The sequence below is a fragment of the Paramormyrops kingsleyae genome, chromosome 22 (assembly GCF_048594095.1).
Source record: "Paramormyrops kingsleyae isolate MSU_618 chromosome 22, PKINGS_0.4, whole genome shotgun sequence".
Classification (NCBI taxonomy): domain Eukaryota; kingdom Metazoa; phylum Chordata; class Actinopteri; order Osteoglossiformes; family Mormyridae; genus Paramormyrops; species Paramormyrops kingsleyae.
Genome location: NC_132818.1, coordinates 20,908,711 through 20,927,242, shown reverse-complemented (window position 1 = coordinate 20,927,242; position 18,532 = coordinate 20,908,711). Strand labels below are relative to the sequence as shown.

The 18,532-nt window shown below is 44.6% G+C and overlaps 1 protein-coding gene across 3 annotated transcripts in view; it reads right to left on the bottom strand.

Annotated features, from left to right (window-relative positions):
- Nucleotides 1–18,532, bottom strand: part of LOC111855981 (KAT8 regulatory NSL complex subunit 1-like) — a 36,335-nt gene that overhangs the window by 2,368 nt on the left and 15,435 nt on the right. For all 3 annotated transcript variants that reach the window (XM_023835545.2, XM_023835546.2, XM_023835544.2), the window contains 11 exons: nucleotides 8,521–8,662; nucleotides 7,484–7,573; nucleotides 6,158–6,249; nucleotides 5,710–5,899; nucleotides 5,063–5,228; nucleotides 3,773–3,961; nucleotides 2,857–3,045; nucleotides 2,583–2,734; nucleotides 1,736–1,854; nucleotides 1,531–1,588; nucleotides 144–256 (listed from right to left, as the gene is read on the bottom strand). In XM_023835545.2, the coding sequence (XP_023691313.1) occupies nucleotides 144–256; nucleotides 1,531–1,588; nucleotides 1,736–1,854; nucleotides 2,583–2,734; nucleotides 2,857–3,045; nucleotides 3,773–3,961; nucleotides 5,063–5,228; nucleotides 5,710–5,899; nucleotides 6,158–6,249; nucleotides 7,484–7,573; nucleotides 8,521–8,662 (1,500 nt within the window). The remainder of the gene's footprint in view (nucleotides 1–143; nucleotides 257–1,530; nucleotides 1,589–1,735; nucleotides 1,855–2,582; nucleotides 2,735–2,856; nucleotides 3,046–3,772; nucleotides 3,962–5,062; nucleotides 5,229–5,709; nucleotides 5,900–6,157; nucleotides 6,250–7,483; nucleotides 7,574–8,520; nucleotides 8,663–18,532) is intronic.

Below are 18,532 nucleotides of genomic sequence, written 5' to 3'. Positions count from 1 at the left end.
AGGCGAAGACACGGAGTACCTCAGGCGGCATTCAGTGCAAAGACGCAGACGGAGCTTCCGAGGAAGCGGGCAGACGGAGCTAAGCGGGCAGATGGAGCTTCCGAGGAAGCGGGCAGACGGAGCTAAGCGGCTAAGGCGCTAACCTGCTGCCCCTTCTTTTAGCGGCAGTGCTGGCCGTCCAGGTCCACCGGGAGTGCTCCGCTTCTTCATACTGCAGGTGGAGCAGGGAGAAAGCTGCATCCGTCAGGTCCTCAATCTGCCGTGACAGAGAGTGACACGGTCAGCATGGCAAGTCCCCCACTGCACAGGCCTGCTGCAGAAGGCAGACATTTCTCATGTCCATCTACAGTATTAATAAATCTGACATCTGAAAAAAAGCAGCATTTGCTCATAACAGCTTATTTAACTATGTATAGAAATAAGCATGAATATACAACAGTAATATATTTGATAGCTTAAAACCGATCCAATGAGCTAAATGTGGAAAAAATACAAAGAATGTTCAACATTTGCAAATGAGAACAGCAACAGGTGTGTATGACATTTCCATATTTATAAGGAATATTTTTGCAACAATGCATAGAAAGATGAAATCTCAGTGTTTATATTTGGCTGGTTTAACAGAGACCAGACAACAGAGGCAGATCCTGTAAAAAGAAAAATGCTAAAAACACACGTTTTCTCTGGCGTTTTTTTGCCCCATCTTCTGTCGATTAATTCCTGTTGAGGCGCGCTCTGTATTAAGAGCGGCACGACCAACTACACTGCTTAGATTTACAAAGATGGGCATTCAGAGAATGGTGATCTGTAACACTGAGCGAGGGTTTGACGTGCATCCTGGGACTTTTAGGACGTAATAACAGACAGAGAGCAGCCCGTGTGCGACTCAGTCTTGCAATATCGGGTTCTATGTTGTTTTTAACTGCCTGTTGCTGCTCCGTATCGTATCCATGTCAAACACGACTTGAATATATCACGTTTCACCGCTGTCTAGACAAACTGCATGCAGGAAGTGGGCAGACAGGAGTCAGTGGTCTCTCAGGAAGCCTTGCCATGTGGCTGCATCGTCACAATGCAAACAGACCTGAGAGTAACAGGGCAGTGGATGAGTTACCCAGCCCAATGCAGCAGGAAGCAATTACATTACAAATCTAAAGCAGTGAATTTCCTTCTCCTAAATATTGATCAGCTTTTCTATCTATCTATCTGCCCAGCATGCTAACTCTTAGAAAAAAAAATCAAGGTCTGATAGAACTATAAAATGTACCTATCTGTGTTGGGGGGGAAAGGTCACACCCCTTTCAGTACAAGACTCCACTCATATTTATTGAAATGTGAATAAAATAATTATTTTTTTCTTGTTTTTAACTGGTGATGATTGTTATTCAACATGAAAACAGACTTATACGAATGACCACAAAAGAATAAACAGCACGTGAAGACGAGGGGAACCACTGCTGGTACATTCAGAAGCTCGAGGGCGGAACTCGACACTCGAAATTTGTGGAATTCGGGAGAGACCATTCATACCTCTACGCTGTCGTCCTCTTCGGCAATGGGCTGCGCAGAAATATCGACCTTCCGCCAACTAAAAACACGAAAAACAATTTTTAAGTGCTGGCTGGTTAGCCGAGGAAGACTTAGGAGCCTAGCGGAACGAAGAGTCATTCTGAAAGACTGGAAAAGGACGCAAGCGCAGCGGTTTCAGATGCAGCTCGGAAGTCGGCCTCCTCACCTGGGTGTTAAGATCTCTTTATACTGCAGCTTCTCCACACGCGTGGTTGCAGCGACTGACATGGGGATGACGATGTTGTTGATGTCGAAGGAGCTTTCTCCCCGACGCCTCCGGATGGGCTACAGGTGGAGGTTTGAGGAACCAGTTAGCTAACGGTTGCTTCAACGGGGAGCGACGCAGCCTGACGTCGGCACGTACGTCCGGCCGCTCGGCGATAAGCATTCGAACAAAACCACAAGGAGATATTCATGGATCTGTTTCATCCACTTAGTACCTTACACTGGTTGCACCTTAAATACATACAGGTGCACATGAAAGTGTCGACTAGGGACAAGAATATGGGCCTGAAAGAATGTGTAAATTTGCCAAGCAAAGACCATACAAGTATATATTTCTGTATGTAATTGTGTGAGGTTTGGAAATGTATGAGGTAAAGTGTGGTATCCATAAGAAGGAGAGCATTAAGTGGAAAGCAGATAAAGTACAATATATATGGTAAAATATAGATACGATTTCATATATACGGAATTTCCCCTTGGCCATCATTGAAGTGTCTCTGCTTAAACATGAATTAATATCTCGCTCTCACTGCGCTGTATGGAAAACAATCATCCTCAGAGCCGTGATAAACAGGAAGTGCCGTGACATTTTAAACATCGGCAGCACTGCAAAGGAAATTTTTAGTAATAAATCAGACAGAATACAACCATGAATTAAAGCACTTCTTTTATCCTGTAGTTAACCTGGTACCTGGTCACCCTGCAGTATTTACACATGCTAAATGAACGTTCTGCATGTTGGGCTGGGCTGGACAGCAGGGTCCTTGTACTGGTGTCGCGCCGCTTACCGGGGTACCGCCGGCACTTTGGCTGAGAGCGAAGGGCGTCGGGCTCTCCGACGAGGCGGAGAACTGCCTGACCAAGGGACTGTGGGTGGGCGTGTGCAGGCCGGCCAAGGACGAGCAGGGGCTCCCCGACTCCCCGAAGACCCCAGGGGCGGCTAGGCACCAAGCAACATTCAGAGAGTTGACTTTCAAAGCCGGCTATTTATGATTTAAACAGAGCGCCAGTCAGCCACGTTCCCCTGCTTTCATCCGCTGCCAAACCCGAAGGCCCACTCACCATCCACCTGGTCCAGGGACAGCTCCCGGGGCCTCTTGCGGCCGTGGCTCCGCTCGTAGGCGGCGTGTGAGAAAGCCTGGCTGCGATCGGCCTTGCAGAAAGGGCGGCTCTCCTGCTTAGGCCCCCTCAGGATGCTGTCCAGGTGCTGCCGGGACAGCTTCTCTGGCCGGACCTTAGGGTGCGGGAGTCCTGTGGAGCAGAGGGACATGGATGGTGACCTACGTTCTCAATGACGAGACCGATATGGCGTCGATTAGCCAGGGGCGAGAAAAGGATTTTTATTATGGTCAGGGGCATAAGAAGGGCCAACCTTATCATTAGCCAATGACATGTTTTGGATTAATGAGTGACAGGGTACAGGGCGCTCGAGCGGCCAATCAGCTTTCAGCTAGGCCAATGCCCCTGTGGCCCCACCCCCATATTTGGCAGAATAAAACAGATCTGTGATTTAGCTTTTTAATAGCTTATCTCCAATTTTTATACCAGGGCTATTCAACTTCAATTCTAAATCCAGGCCGTGTTTTCAATTCTCCCAGGTAGTTAGTTTAATAATTACTGATTCTGATTGGTCAGAGGCTTCACACCGGCTCACAGCTAAGGAAGGCTGGGAAACCAGCAGGGCTCGGACCGCGAGTTGAATAGCCCTGTTTTACACCTTGCTTTGTTCTAATCAAGAGACACCAATAATGGTATTAGAGGTTTACAGAGAGGTCGAGTTATAACTGATGGACTGCAACAGATATTTCTAAATTTGAAACACTTCTAAAAATGTGCCGCTGCTTTATTGCCGTTTAAAAATCCAAGAGAACGCTCACAAGCCTACAGAAAAATCAGAGTTAAATGGCAAAGGGTAAACTTTCTGGGAATGGGTGAGGAGGGTGGGTGCTGAGCCCCCCAGGGCAGGGTGGTTACTCACTGACTGGGGTGTTGAGCAAGCTGGTCATCTTATGCTTGTCTTTGGAGTAGGAAGCCGAATCCGGGAGGCGACAGCCGGGCTGCAGCTTGTGTTTGAGTGAGAGTTTCTTCAAGGGCTTGATCTTGTCGAGTGGCTTGTTCTGCCAGTGAGACTTCATCACCCGCTGGAGGTGCAGGTTCATAGACACGTCTGATCAAAGCAGAGGGGCGCGCAGTCAAACATCTGGCCTCCAAAGGGGCAGATAAGACAGCCAAACAAGGATGCTGCCAAAATCATCCCAGGAAAGAACGCGCTCAGCCCCGTTTCGGAGAAATCGGTGACTGTACTCGGTAATTGTAAATAAAATAACATTTTCCACATGAGGATTAGGGAGTTGAAGCCTCGCTTTGCTTCAGGTTCACGTGGGAAACAAACGTCAATAAAAAATAAACAAATCTATTACTTCAGCAGTCTTTTCATTAAAGAACGATTCACTAAACATTAGAGATTCAGTTACAATACTAGCCTTCTTCCTAAGCTTCTCCAACGTTCCGCATAAAGTGATACATCGTGAGAAGCAGACCCTACATGTCATCACCTACATGTCATCACCTACATGTCATCACCTACATGTCATCACCTACATCACACAGTTTCCCTCCTCACACCCATTTTTGCAGTGGCAGCATTCTGGTGTTGCAATATTCATTAAGCTCATTAAGAGTATCTTTCTCTCTCTACTATGGGCATTCCTCATAAAACTCACATTTCATTTCCAAAGCTTCCAGGTATTATAGGACCTACAAGGCCTGATGCATTTTTCACAAGGCGGGGACAGGGTGCGGGTTCCCAGCGGGGGGTGTGGTTAGTCTGAATCAGGTGATGTACCTACCTTTGCCCTATTGCCAATCAATAGGCAAGAATGGCTTGCCCTCCCCCGCCCACGTTTGTATCCCTTTTTGCGGCCCTGTTCTCCCACTGACAAACCAACCATCTTTTAATGGTCCCCCACCCTGCTCCTTGCGGCAAACTTATCTCCAGACCCCTGCGAATAAGGCTCCTATCCCCCCCATCGCTGTACCATGTGGTTACCTGTAAGTTTTAATACTACATCACTGGCATTCTCATACGGCGCTAAATCAGATCCACAAAATCACCTGCCGCAATGTGGCACTACTGCCGTAATGATTAATGCAAAATGTATAATTTAATATGTAAAAAAATTTATAATGAATAATTACTCCGGTGAGCAAGTGATACATTATTGCTCAGGCACTAGCGCCAAGCCAAGTTTAACAGGGGTAACATTACCGTCAGAAAAAGACAGAATGGGGTGAACACAGGGGTCGAAGTGGGACAGCCGCTCCAGCAGGGGGAGCTTGTACTGGAAGTCGGCGAAGGGGCTGAGGGAGCTTCCGCACATCACACACGGCGGGTTGATGGCACAGCCAGCGTCGAGTCTGCCAGGCCGCTGCACCTGCAGGTGGGAGAACTCAGGAGTCAGACACATGCCGGGAGTGACCTGGACAGGCAGGAGTCAGACACTCCCCTCCCACTCAGCCGGACGTTTTTCTGCGGATAAAACCCTCACTGACCAGGGTTAGTATTATTAGTAATAACATAACACACAACAGGGGGTGACAAAGAAAAAAAACATACTTTCAGAAAACACCTGTACATGTACGAGTAAATCAAAGTAATGTGTGCAGCGACAGCCTCAAGGAATCCCCTTCTGCTTCAAGATCGACCTTCGTGAGGAATCTGCCTGCGTCACATTCCCCTCCTTTCCATCTAGCGTCCGAGGCCGGCCCCGCCCAACCTGGCGTCCGAGGCCGGCCCCGCCCAACCTGGCGTCCGAGGCCGGCCCCGCCCAACCTGGCGTCCGAGGCCGGCCCCGCCCAACCTAGAGTCCGAGGCCGGCCCCGCCCAACCTAGAGTCCGAGGCCGGCCCCGCCCACCTTGTGTCCGAGGCCGGCTGTGGGCCGGATGAGGCGCCGCTTCCTGCAGCCGAGCACGGGCCGCGTGCGGGCCGCCACGCAGGACGTGTCCTGGGGGGGAGCCAGAGGCAGGAGCCGCTGCTTTTTGCCGAGTAGCTCCTCTGCGTCCGAGTTCTCTGGCGACTCGGCATCCGGCAAGACGGATGGTACACTGGGGGGGGGGGGGGCAACATGTTGATAATCAGTACTGGTGGTGACCATGGAGACAGACACTGCTGATGTTATTTTTTTTATAATTCACACCACATACGGTCATTGTAAATCTTCAATCCGTTCTGTACTTAGACCTAGCAGCAGTCGGCAATTTTTGACAGTCCCCCCCACCCCCCACTCTCACACACACACACACACACACACACACACACACACACACACACACAACCTCTCATTCAGGTGAGACCATCCATACCTGTTGACCATCCCATTAACTGGCCTCTCAGATGCGCATGCTTTTGACAGGGGAGCCAAGCCCAAGCATCCCGCTCCGCTAGACCCGGGCACCTACAGGGAGATGAGGCGGCTGGTCACAGATCAGCTGATGCACCATGACAGATTACACCTGCTAAATGACAAATCTGACCCCCCGAGTCCTGAAAGGACAACTACTACTGTTCTGGACTGCCTTCCCCTCTGGGATCTGAACTCACACTAGCATACAGAATGTTTCCAGTGGGACACTGGGCCATTACTTGCACATTACATTGTGTTACAAGCTCAGGAACACTTCAAGAACTCAGAACCACACCCAGACATTTCAGACCAAATTTCACGATATGTCTACCACACCTAACTGCTCATAGGAGCTCATTCTGAATTCGATATCAGACCAGTCTATATGCTCTCTCAACTTACAATCAATTCTTATAAAAGACATGATTCCCATTATTGTGAAAATAATGGAGTAACCAAAAAATGTCTTCTGCTGAGAAACCTTACTCAATTTTTTTTTGTCTAATTGCTTCCAAAATTCCTGCACAAATATTCCTCCTCATTTTTGATATCGGGATGAATTAACCTTCATTTATCCTCCTACATTGTACTTAATATTAAATAATACCATACAATTGGAAAGAAATGAAATTAATCCCTTCATGAAGCTCTACAACAGAGCACACAGAATGTGACTGGGAAAATGGCAGCGAAGAGAGATCACCGCAGGACACGTAACACCTTGATGCCCTGCAGAGTAAGGGGATGCGACCGACAGCTTTATCTTTTTTTAGACACAATAGCGTGTATGTATACCCATATGCGTGGAGAGACAGGCACGCACAAACCCAGTGTCTATAGCCACAGCATGGAATATTGGATTGGGAACTGAACCAGTGACCCACAAACAGCAAGCCTGGTCATTCTGTACCTACTGTAAGAGCCACATGCTTTATGAATCTAAAGAACTGACCTAAAACACCCGAGCAAAAATATTATAGAATGAGTGTTATTTTTAAGTATTAATTTGGCGACTGTCTTATAAAAGGCAATGACAATGGCATTCAGAATATTTCTGTAAGACCTGCAGCGATTGCTGTTAACCAATGGGTGATAGAATGTCAGCCTGGTAGAATTACAGAAAACCAGCCACATCCAAAGCCCTGAATGAGGTGTAACATTTTCCGCACTTCTGGTGTCTCACAGATGCAACATTCCACTCTCTCCCCTCCAGTGTACCCATATCTTGAAAAGCTCATATTAAAGAACACGAATAACGGCAAAGGTCGATCTGAAAGGTTCTTACTCGTGTGACTGGGCAAGAGATTGGCTCTGACTTCATGCCATCCTCCGTGGACACATCGCATGCAACAGTGTCCCCAAGCGTTACCGTGCCCTGCAGAAACAAATGTGACAATACCAGTCAAACAAAAATCTATAAATTCTCTCTATGACTATGGTGCAGTGGTGGGCAATCTTATCCGCCGAGGGCCAGTGTGTACGCAGGTTTGTGGGATAAACACCAGGTCGACTGTTCAAACCCAGATGTGAGGACTCTTCAGCCAATCAGTCCTCTAATCAGTAATATAATTTGGCCACATTGCCAAAAGCCCTTTCTGAATAAGGCTGCCCATCCCAGCTACAGAACCTGACCTCGCTACATCAGAATGAGTCAGGTGACCTTCATGATACTACTGAACCTGTCGGTGTTCCGAGATGATAAAGACACCATAGTCTACAACTGAATATTTATGTTAGGACCTTAAAAAAGTACGGCTTCCCCGTCTTCCATTGTTTCTCAAGACAGTACAATGAAATACACAAATGTAATTTGAAGGTTAGGAGAACAACAGGAGAGTCGAGTTCCACTACAGGAAAGCCAGGTTTTTACTTTTAGCATTAAGCGCTGCTTTTTCTAGACATGTGACTGAAGTTTTTTCTTTGGGGATACAATAGTATATCCTGAACTAAATCAGCCTAAAAATCGCAACAGATCTTTAAACTTAAAATAATACACGGAAAGGCCACCCTGCAACTAAACAAAGAAAGTGCAGGTGTGATGGCAGGGTCTGAGAGCACTGCTAGTTATACATCTTGCAAGGATCCAATTATCTACCTGCATGCAGGCCTAAATGAAGGAAGGCGCAGTAAAACCGCAGTGCAGAAACAGTGCTGTAACTGAAGGTCAAAAATGCAAATGCAGAACCTGAATAACTGGTTCCCCTTCACACAACACCGAGACGTCTAGCCACCCAGTGAAGCCTCGTGTGATGGTGAGCTATTGATCTCACCACAACCGGCGAGACCCTCAGTTGCCTTGGTGACCTGTGTCCCTGCACTGACCTTGTTGGAGCGAATCTGCCGGTAGATGTCAGTCTGTTGACGGATGCGGTACTCCAAGTCGGAAACCTGGGCCTGCAGCCAGTTCCAATGGCAGATGATGGAGGCCCGCTCCAGAGCGTATCGCCCTTCGGCCCGCCTCCACCTGAAAAGGAAACCCCATGCATGTCAACCCTTCAGCTGAAAGCAAATCGACGCAATATTGATTTGCAATGAAATGGAATATTTAAAGTCTGCTTTGAAGAAAACAGAAAATAGCCAGGAAACAGGGCAACAGCTCATAGAGTCTTCAAAAGCTGACACACTGCTGATCTCTTAAATTAAACATGCCCCTAGATGTCATTCATGGTTTGGCTTGCACTCATCTCCCTTCAGCTACGTTTGACTCTTAACGTGAGCAGCTCGGCCTGAGAGATTGCGAGATCCTCGCCGTGCCTCTACGCCCTCCTTCGTTCGAGCGTAAAAGGCTTAGTGAGAACAAGTCTGAGTAGAAAGGGGATTACAAAACCTGGAACGGCATTCATTCTACATATGCAGAAGGCTGGGCCCAACTGACACAAAGTTTCCCGGAATCACAGCAGCAAAGTGAGACATTCAGTCCCCCCCCCCACCCTGCCTTATATAATGCACAAACACCAGATACCAACATAGAGTGCTCTCAATCTTATTCACACCCCTGAGGATTCATAAATGTAACTATAAAAAAAACCTGAGCTACATCTTACCATAAATTCAAAAACAAAGACACTGCACAGGGCAAATGAATACATTCTTTTTAGATGTGCCTGAATCATTACTATTCTCTAATATTAACACACATATAAAGGGGAGACAAAAGCATGCACACAGCAGATCTGAAAATTCACCACAGGCTTACGGAAGCATGTAAACCACCTGCAAGGATCCGCAATCTCTCTGGAATACGATAAAAATGGAATGAACCAACACTGAAATTCATTGTCAGCAAGATGAAAGGCAGAGTATTGTAGGGAAGGTTACTGACCTCCGCAGACAGGGATGGAAAGTAACAAAAATTCATAAAAATGGAAAATGTACCAGTCTCCCCTGCTGTGTCAATTATCTGAAAGAGCTACGGAAACAGACAATATGGCCAAGCCTCCTGCAGACAGACAGGCAAGGAAGCTGAAGAACACCTAAGGCCTACAGCCGAGGATTTCCAGTCATAAAGGTTAGAGAAATTAACCAATATGCCATTAAACATCAAGGATGATAAAATGATCCGTGTTAGGGGGAAGGAAGATGGGTGGGGGTCTTAAGAAATCACTAGACACCTTAAACAGGCTAATCTGAAAACATAATTGAGGAGAGAAAATTCCTGGACATATACACCTACATTTCATTGAGTGAGTTCAGAAGAACTGGTTTTGCAGTTTAACAAACCAGCATCAGGAAACTGTGTAAACAAAGCTAGCCACACTAGCCCAAAACATGCATGTGTCGACAAAAACGATTCACGTGGATGCATGTTAGATTTATGGTTGCGAGAACTTCTGGCACATTTTGAAAGGCCAACCATCTATGCACACTTGTGGCACTCCTGCCCCTGAAGGAGGCTGGGTTCCCTGAATAAATTTAAACAAAAACAACAGGAACTTCATCTTAAAGGTAAGCAACACATTTCAGTTTCAATGTCTTTTTAAAAGAAATTTAGACTATTTTAAAAAGAAACGGAGGACAGGCACACAGACAACTCTGAAGAAAAAATACACACAGTAGGCGTCGGGGATCTGGAAGAGAAAACAACACTGCAGACAACACTAAACAATGATTTGTTTTGTTTTCATTTTTTACTGTCAGTTGGAGATCTAGTAATGTATCCATTCAAAACGAAGACAGCATAAAGAACAGCATCAACCAGAAACACAGGTACTAATACAAAAGGCCTAGATAAACCACAGCAAGCTACACTAAAATACAAGTGGTGCCTTCTCATATTTATCTATTCATTGTGTATGTATATTGCGTTTCTCCGCAAATTACATAAATACATAAAGCATACAAAAACTCCAAATCACATTTTTCTTCATCAAGGTTGCAAATCCCTTCATGACAAGTTTCCAAGGTCGCAGAGCATAAGAGCACAGTGACAAATGATGTTTTTTGTGGTGTCTGTGGAAAATATTTCATCTTAGTGGCAGCTGTGATGTTTTTATTAACCATAATGGCCCCAAAGCCGCTTGTTTTTTAGCACATTTTTAACATAAATGAAGACAGAACTTTTTTAAGCAGGACCCAGGGCTACAAAATAAATTTTAGCTAACAAAATACCGCAAAGTTCCTGGAGATGCTAGGAGAAGGGGAAAAAGCTGTGAAAACCAGCTGAACTTGCCAGTGTATTCCTGCGCCTCAGAATTAATGATTAGAAAGTGCAACATTTATAAAAACTGGCCCTTCCGGGTTGGCTCTGGCGATGCTTCACATGACGATTTGATTGGGCAGCTAGCAACTGAACATTCATTGGCCCAGCTTGGCGGGCCCAGCCCTAAGTGCGGAGTCAGATTTTGCAAGCCTACAAAGAGGGTAGAGTCGAATTCTTATGCCAATTTTAACCATTCTAGATTTTTCTTTTTAGAAATTAACTTAGCTACTTCAGACAATTAATTCGAGGAGCTTCCGAGAGGATTCATAATTATTATTATTATCGATCAATAATAATAAAAAAACATGAAAAATCAAAAAGTCAAACCTCTTCTCAGCAGAGGCGCTGCATTGCAGAAACAGGCGACTTCTTTAAATACTATCTGCAAAGTCAAGCTGGCAGAACAGCTGACGTGAAAACAGACAGGATGCCGACACACGGGCGTGCACGTGGCGGGCGTGCACGTGGCGGGCGTGCACGTGGCGGGAATGCCACGGACACTGACATGTGGCATGACGCCAACACCTGCCCGAGACACTGCACAGCCCGAGACATCGGCCGCCCTCCATCTTCCCCGGGGCTGATGGGCTATATGCGATGGCCCACTTTACTGGCAAAATGCCGTGGGGCATACAGACCCACACACACGCATACAGAACCGCCTGCCGGCATGAGAGTTTAATGATAGTCAGATTTTTATCCCTTTTTTGTGTGGAGGTTATATATCAAGGAAACACTGTGCTCAGTGCAGTTTGGAAACACTGGACATTCTGTTGTGGTTAGATGCTTACTGATTATATTATTCTGCAGCAACAGACAAGCGGGGACTGCAGAACACTGCAGACATTACATAAAGCAAAGTGTGGTTCAACTACAGTGATTCTTTAGATTTAATGATAATAAAAAAAAATCCAACAGAAAGTTTTTGAAAAATCAAGGGACAACAAGTGCAATATTACCGTCTAGTTGAAGAACCAAGACATCATGCTACTGCAGCCCCCATGGCTGATAAAACCTTAAATGCATTATCCATAAGAATCCTTTCCAACCTCCACAAGACAATTACAAATATACCATTCCTCACCATATGTGACTTTTCCCCCCACAAGTACACAGAGCAGAAAGCAGACTGGCTTTTCATTATAACAGCCCTGGATCCTGGCGTTTTTCCACCATGGTTATATGTGAGCCAATGTGGAACGAACCGTAAAGTTTGTACATTAAGCTTGCTGACACCGAGCGTGGCCAGAGAAACACCAGGCCACGCGTGGCGAGAGGTGGGGGCCTGCCGGCGGCTGCCGCAGGTAGGTGGCACACACAGGGCGCACAGGAACATAGTTCACAGACGTCATACTGACTGGATGTTGTACAACACATAATAATCAAAAATACATGCTTATTTCTTTAGGAAAAGCAGGGAGGCATTTAACCAAACATCTTCCATGAAGAACATTTAGGATCAATCTGGAATGAAGCTTTAGTTTATGACAGTAAAAAGATTAACAGTAAAGAGAGGAAATCAAGCAGAATTTAGAAATATTTTCGATATATATTTTCACAACACTGTGCTTGATGGTTGTTCAGGTCCCCTTAGTATTGCATCTTATTATATCAAATAAACAATAATACTGCGGCAGGGGAAAAAACAACTTGCCACTTCTGGAAAGAAGACTTAAGTAACTGCATATCATTCAAAATGATCAATATTCTTTCGCTCATGAGTTAGTTTAAAACCTGATTGCATTGAATCAACAGCTCAATCAAGTCTAATTAAAATGTTCGGCTGGAACAAAATACGGCAAGAACAGTGGGTCACCGGGACCGTGGCTGACAACCACTGAGCTGCTGCAAACTCTAATTGCTGCTTCTTGCAAAATTATACTCATCTCACTGTGTGATGTCAGGCCCAGTGTGATCTCATCAGGGGACAGGCTCGGTTCTGAATGGGGGACAGGCTCGGTTCTGAATGGGGGACAGGCTCGGTTCTGAAAGGGGGACAGGCTCGGTTCTGAAAGGGGGACAGGCTCGGTTCTGAATGGGGGACACTCCCTCACTGAGAGGCTGTTTTCACGATGTTTCCTCTCAGAATCTTCAGCACCACTGTCCAACATATTCAATGTAGCACAAGCACACCACAGATAAACTGTCAAATCATGTCATGAGATGCATCAAGAATGTATGCAGGATTTCTGTTTCCCCTGAATAACATGATAGTAACATTTTATATGTTTATCAAAAGGCTTTAAATGGATTATTAGAAACATATGAACGTACGTGTAAAGCAGTAGAGACATTATCTCTGACCTGCAAATGCAAAGATGCCACTGAAATAACACCAATGGCTAAAACAGATTTTGTTTAACTATGGCTTGCATAACATCTATGAAAGAGTAAATATTAAAAAGACAAACAAACCAAGTATTCTTGAAGAGGGCTGAACAATTTAGAAATAAAATCGACAATGTTGTGCTCTGGAACAAGACAAAAAATTACCTGCTATACAACTTACAATAATATTGTTTTGATAAATTATCTGCTAACCAACTAAAAACGAGCAAATTCAGATTCCTGCCATTAGACTCACTTGGCTTGGAATAAACATACCATCATATCTCACTGTGAACCCTTTTCACCGCACCTGCTGCTCCATTTATAACTCTGTTTTTATCAAGGTCATGCGGAGTACAGGAGTACCTGTACCCTGTCGCTACCAGGGGGTTTTGTAATCAGATAGGTGGTGCAAAGATGATCATTTATACCCAGTTTAAAATCAGATAATTTACACTCTAGCAGGGACGTGCACATAATATACATAGCATCATGGGTCAGATGAAGCTTCCTATTCGACAAATAACCCCAAAAAAAACTACCCAAAATAAACCAATATTAGCTAACGAAGAGTCACAATTTGGCCGCAGCGTAATAAGCTACTTTGGTGTTACTGGAATGGTTTTAAATTAAGCAGAGACACTTGGACAGCTGGCACCAGCTGAAAATAGCTACGTGAATATACTGCAGAGAGCGAAAGTTACCCGTCTGCCGCTAACAGCATCAAATACAAATTAATTACAGAAACAATAAAACCACTCTACAGTAACCTCTAAAATCAAAACATGTATTCCAAGAACGACCTGAAACAGGCCAAACGTTCAAACCATACACGTCCAATTTAAACATCAAATTGAGTATATATAAAAAAAACCTTGTGTAAAAAAAAAAAAAAAAAAAAAAACACGAAAGCATTTCAACACTGACTGCTACTTTCTGCTGCTTATTATTCTGGAGATCTTACGAGGTGCGTCGCTCCGGTTTGGGTGTGATACTTGAGGCACGGCCCTGCCCTCAGAACTCAGGGCATTATTCATGCTATTCCACACTCTGCCTTTCTGCGTGCACCATTCTACCCCCCCCATGCTGCTCCTGTGTGCTGAGGCACAAAGCTAGAGGTTTGGTCAATTGATGGCCCTCCCCATAAGACTAGCTACAGCCATGACGGGGATTTAGCGCTGAATGGAAAGCAACTAAATGCAGTGACTACCTATGGGAAACAGACATTGCAACACCCTGCATAAACTCAAACTATGATTTTCCTTTCCAGAGCAACACGTATGTATCTACTGATTGACATTCTATTTGTATAATAGAACAGATTTTGTCTAAAGAGGGCACTTAGAGGTGTACATCATATGAAGTGCTACTTATGACAGACAGAAAATTGAATGTACCTTTAATGGACAACTTGAAAATTGGAAATGTCCAATAAAATCTCTTCAATGGTTTTATACGGCCCCTAATTAGTGAAAATTAAGCATTCTCCAGAAGTATGGCAATAACTGAGAAAATCCATATTCACAATTTGACGAGAGTCCTAGAAAAGACTGTGGAGGTTAGGGTCCTTAGCTAAAGGGGCATTTTGCATTTCAATTTCTGGGAATAATATTGAGATGGCTTAACCAGGTGGCCATGTGGCCTGAACTTCAGGTATGGCTCTGATTTCAACCCTGGTTGTGTTGGGAGTGTTCATGTGGACCTCCTCTCCACACTCAAAAACCAGCAGTTTAAGCATCCTAAATTGTGCACAGCGGAGTGGCTGTTGTGCCCTGTTGGTGTGGATCGTCGTCCCATGCAGGGTGTGTCCTCCCCCTTGAGGCTTCCTGGGGCCAGCTCGGAAACACTCACAGCTCCGCACTGGGTGAATATGCCAATGGATAGAAACTAGTACCCAATTAGCTTGACCGAAATGTTGCAACACAATATCCAAAGGTTACCAGCAACAACAAAAAATGAAGCAGATACTTCAAGCAAAACCTGAAAAACCAAAATAACAGACTTTGCCATCACGTCTCATATTTTACTTCAATAAACATTTTAACTGAGCGCCACAACCTCAAAAAAAATAAGGCCATCATTCAGAAGGTACAAAAGCTTTATTTTTTGCCAAATTACTGCCTATGAAGTGACAAAATGGAGATATCGACCGGCACGCACAAGAGAATGAAAAAATACAGTACAGCATCTATTGAGTGTTCAAATTTACAGATAAATCAGCAGCGGCAAGCAAGGTGAAGATGATGTCATCAAAAGGTCTCAATGGACTTTCAGCCCTCAACACACTCAAGTCTGCAGCAGCTGAAGCAACAGACTGGGACTGATCCCTCTGAAAAAAGGTCAGTGCCAAAAACTGCGGAAACATGATCAGGAAAGAGCACAGAGGACAGGGAACACTAAGAAGGAAGACAAGATGGATAAAGCCTACTAGAAAATGTGCTATTGTTTCCACAAAGCCCCGCCTTGCCTGCTCACTCACACTCCTCGAGTACTACAGAGCAGGCCAGCGGGCTCGGCGATGCAATGCACGACCCGCAGCAACAGGAAGTGCGCACGCACAGAGCAAGCTACTTCCTGAATCTTCACTTCAAAGAGAAGGGGAGGTTCTGCCTTGCTATATGGGGGCCACTGCTACAGAAAGCTGGGGCCCCATTTGCACACAGAAGGCTCCCGATGGTGCCAGGTCAGTGCAGGAGAGCTGCACAGAGGAGTTTGCTCTCTGCCACCATCCAACCTCCTGCCCCCAAAAGGCTCAGCGGTTACCAATCCGGTTAGTAGTGTTTAGAGACACGATGACAAGATCACTGGCAGTAGAGGGAGAGAAGACGTTCAGCTCACACACAGTCAGTGTCATTACGAGTAACCAGGTGGTGAAATTTGTGCAATTACTATTTTCTTTTTTATTTTTAAATCAGGATTGGAGGAAAATCCAAGTTCAGTGATCAAATTTGCAAGTGTAAGTATTGAAGATTGCAGTAAAGTTCTGAATTATAAACAGAGAACCAGGACACAGACAAAAAGGCAGCACCGCAAATGTACAGACATACGAAGGCAGTGATCAGCTCAGTGTAATTATGCCCTGGTCTTTCATAACTGAAGGCTATACAATAAAAACCATCTGACACGAGGAAAAATGCGAGTGAAATATGCCTCTATGCAGCACTGTGCCACCTATCTAGATGAAAATTGATAACTGGGGGGGGGGGGAGAAAATAAAATAAAATATCCAGGCAGCTAGAGTCCTGACTCCTAATAAGAGCGGTATAACGTAACTTTGTGCTATGATACTTGTTACTATCATCTTCACACCAAGCCTGGTAGGGCATGTAAAAATATCCGATTCACAGGCCAAAAGAAGAATTTAGGCCAGTGCTCCTCCCCAGGGTGCTAATCCGATGCACAGAATGAGCGTGTGAAATGAGAAGATGCTCGGGTTGGGGATTTCAATTTTAATAGCCAAAAGAAAAAAGAAAAAGAAGGGACTTTCCTGTAATGTCATTTTATATTTAACAGGTATGCTCACTGAACAAAACATGAAAACACCTCAGGGGGGCAGCACACATAGCTGCCATGGATGACAAGACAACATGGGGCGAACATACAAGCTTCACATACAGTCATACACGCAAAAAGCGGGGGCTGCGTTTAAACCCCTAACCCCTGGAGGTGTAAACCAACATGGGTATCCACTGAGCCAGCATACTGCCCTTCTTTGGGATTTCTATCCTTATAAATAGATCAGGACAAAGCGAAACTAAGATCCAATGAAAGGAAATACCAAACTGGTGATAGCTGCATGTTGGATAATTTTGCTTCACATTAAAAGAGCATCGTCCAAACCCCCACAAACATACACAGCCTGTCATCTGCATGCGATTCCTGGCCATTCAAGTTACCGGCACCTAAAGTGTATGTAACAATTCATGGCGTGCTGCAAATCCGCATGAAAATCGGCATGTCTGTGTGCAATAAACCGAAGAATACGCCTGAAAGGGTTCAGAACAAGACCTCTGCTAAAAGGAGACATGCTTGTGCATCAATCCCTAATTTAGATTTTCTTAAATGTCCTAGAAAGCCTGCAGGATTTAGCCACCTTTGCATGAAATACATGGGGTGACGTCTGGTATTTCATATGCCATCTCAGAGACGATTTAGGGACAACTAAATATCATTTTTGTATAGAAAAACTATTAACACACTCTGCTTTCAGACAACATCTAAAATGCCTTCTGGGATATATGAACCCTGAAGTGTTCAAAGACATTACCACCTGAGTCATACGCTAATTTACAACAGACGGGAAAGATTAAAACACAAAAATTCAATAACTTGACAAGCACTGTAATATCCATTCCACCTAAGGCTAGAGTCAATATGACATTTTAAATAAAACACTTCATTTACACAGTATTTTGTAACATTTATTAAGAACAATAAAATGATCCATTTTCATAGCTAATGTTTTTTTTCTGGAGAAGCACAATTAATTAGCGGTGATCCAGCTGATTTTCAACACAGCCAGGCTGAAAATCACATTATGCAAGCATCCAAAGCAAATAAATGTAACTTTATCTACCAAGATTTAAAGTTGGGCATGGAAACACATTTCATGCTAACTGCTAACCCTAAATTCACCGAATATGCTTGAGCATTCAGCCGTCCTCAGCTCCAAAATCTCTGCTTTTGTGTTTCAGGTCAGCAGCGTTTATCGATGTTTCTGCACACTGACACACATTCGCATACTGCATTTCCTAGCCAATCACTCGCTCCATTCTAAAGTTCACAGCAGAAAGGCAAACAAAATTCAACCCAGGTCAGATCATTTGTGCATGCAGCTGAAAGACCTGCATGATTAATGATGAGCTGTGTATATTGTGTATGCAAATTCAATAATTTCCTTAGTCCACCTGTCTGAGCCAGGACTATCGGGTAATCAGCAGCAATGACAATATCATCGAGCTTTTGAAGTCTTGAAGCAGCCAAGGTTGCTACTGCACAACACAGCCAAACTGCACCTGTATTAATGATACAACTCATCTATATCCATCGATCATGGAAGACCTTCTAGTAATCTTTACCACAATACTTAAAATTCTTCAAATTCTGAAGAACAAAAAAAAATTGAATGTCAGATTTACTTTCCCTGAAAACTGTTTAAAATGAAATGACAGACTGCATATATGGACTATTCACCTAACGTTTGTTGTTCCTGGTCCTTGTAATACCTTTGAGAAAGTTACATCACCCAGGTTGCCCCAGTAAAAATAGACAGCTGAATAAATGAGTCAAGAATGAGTCAAGTAGTAG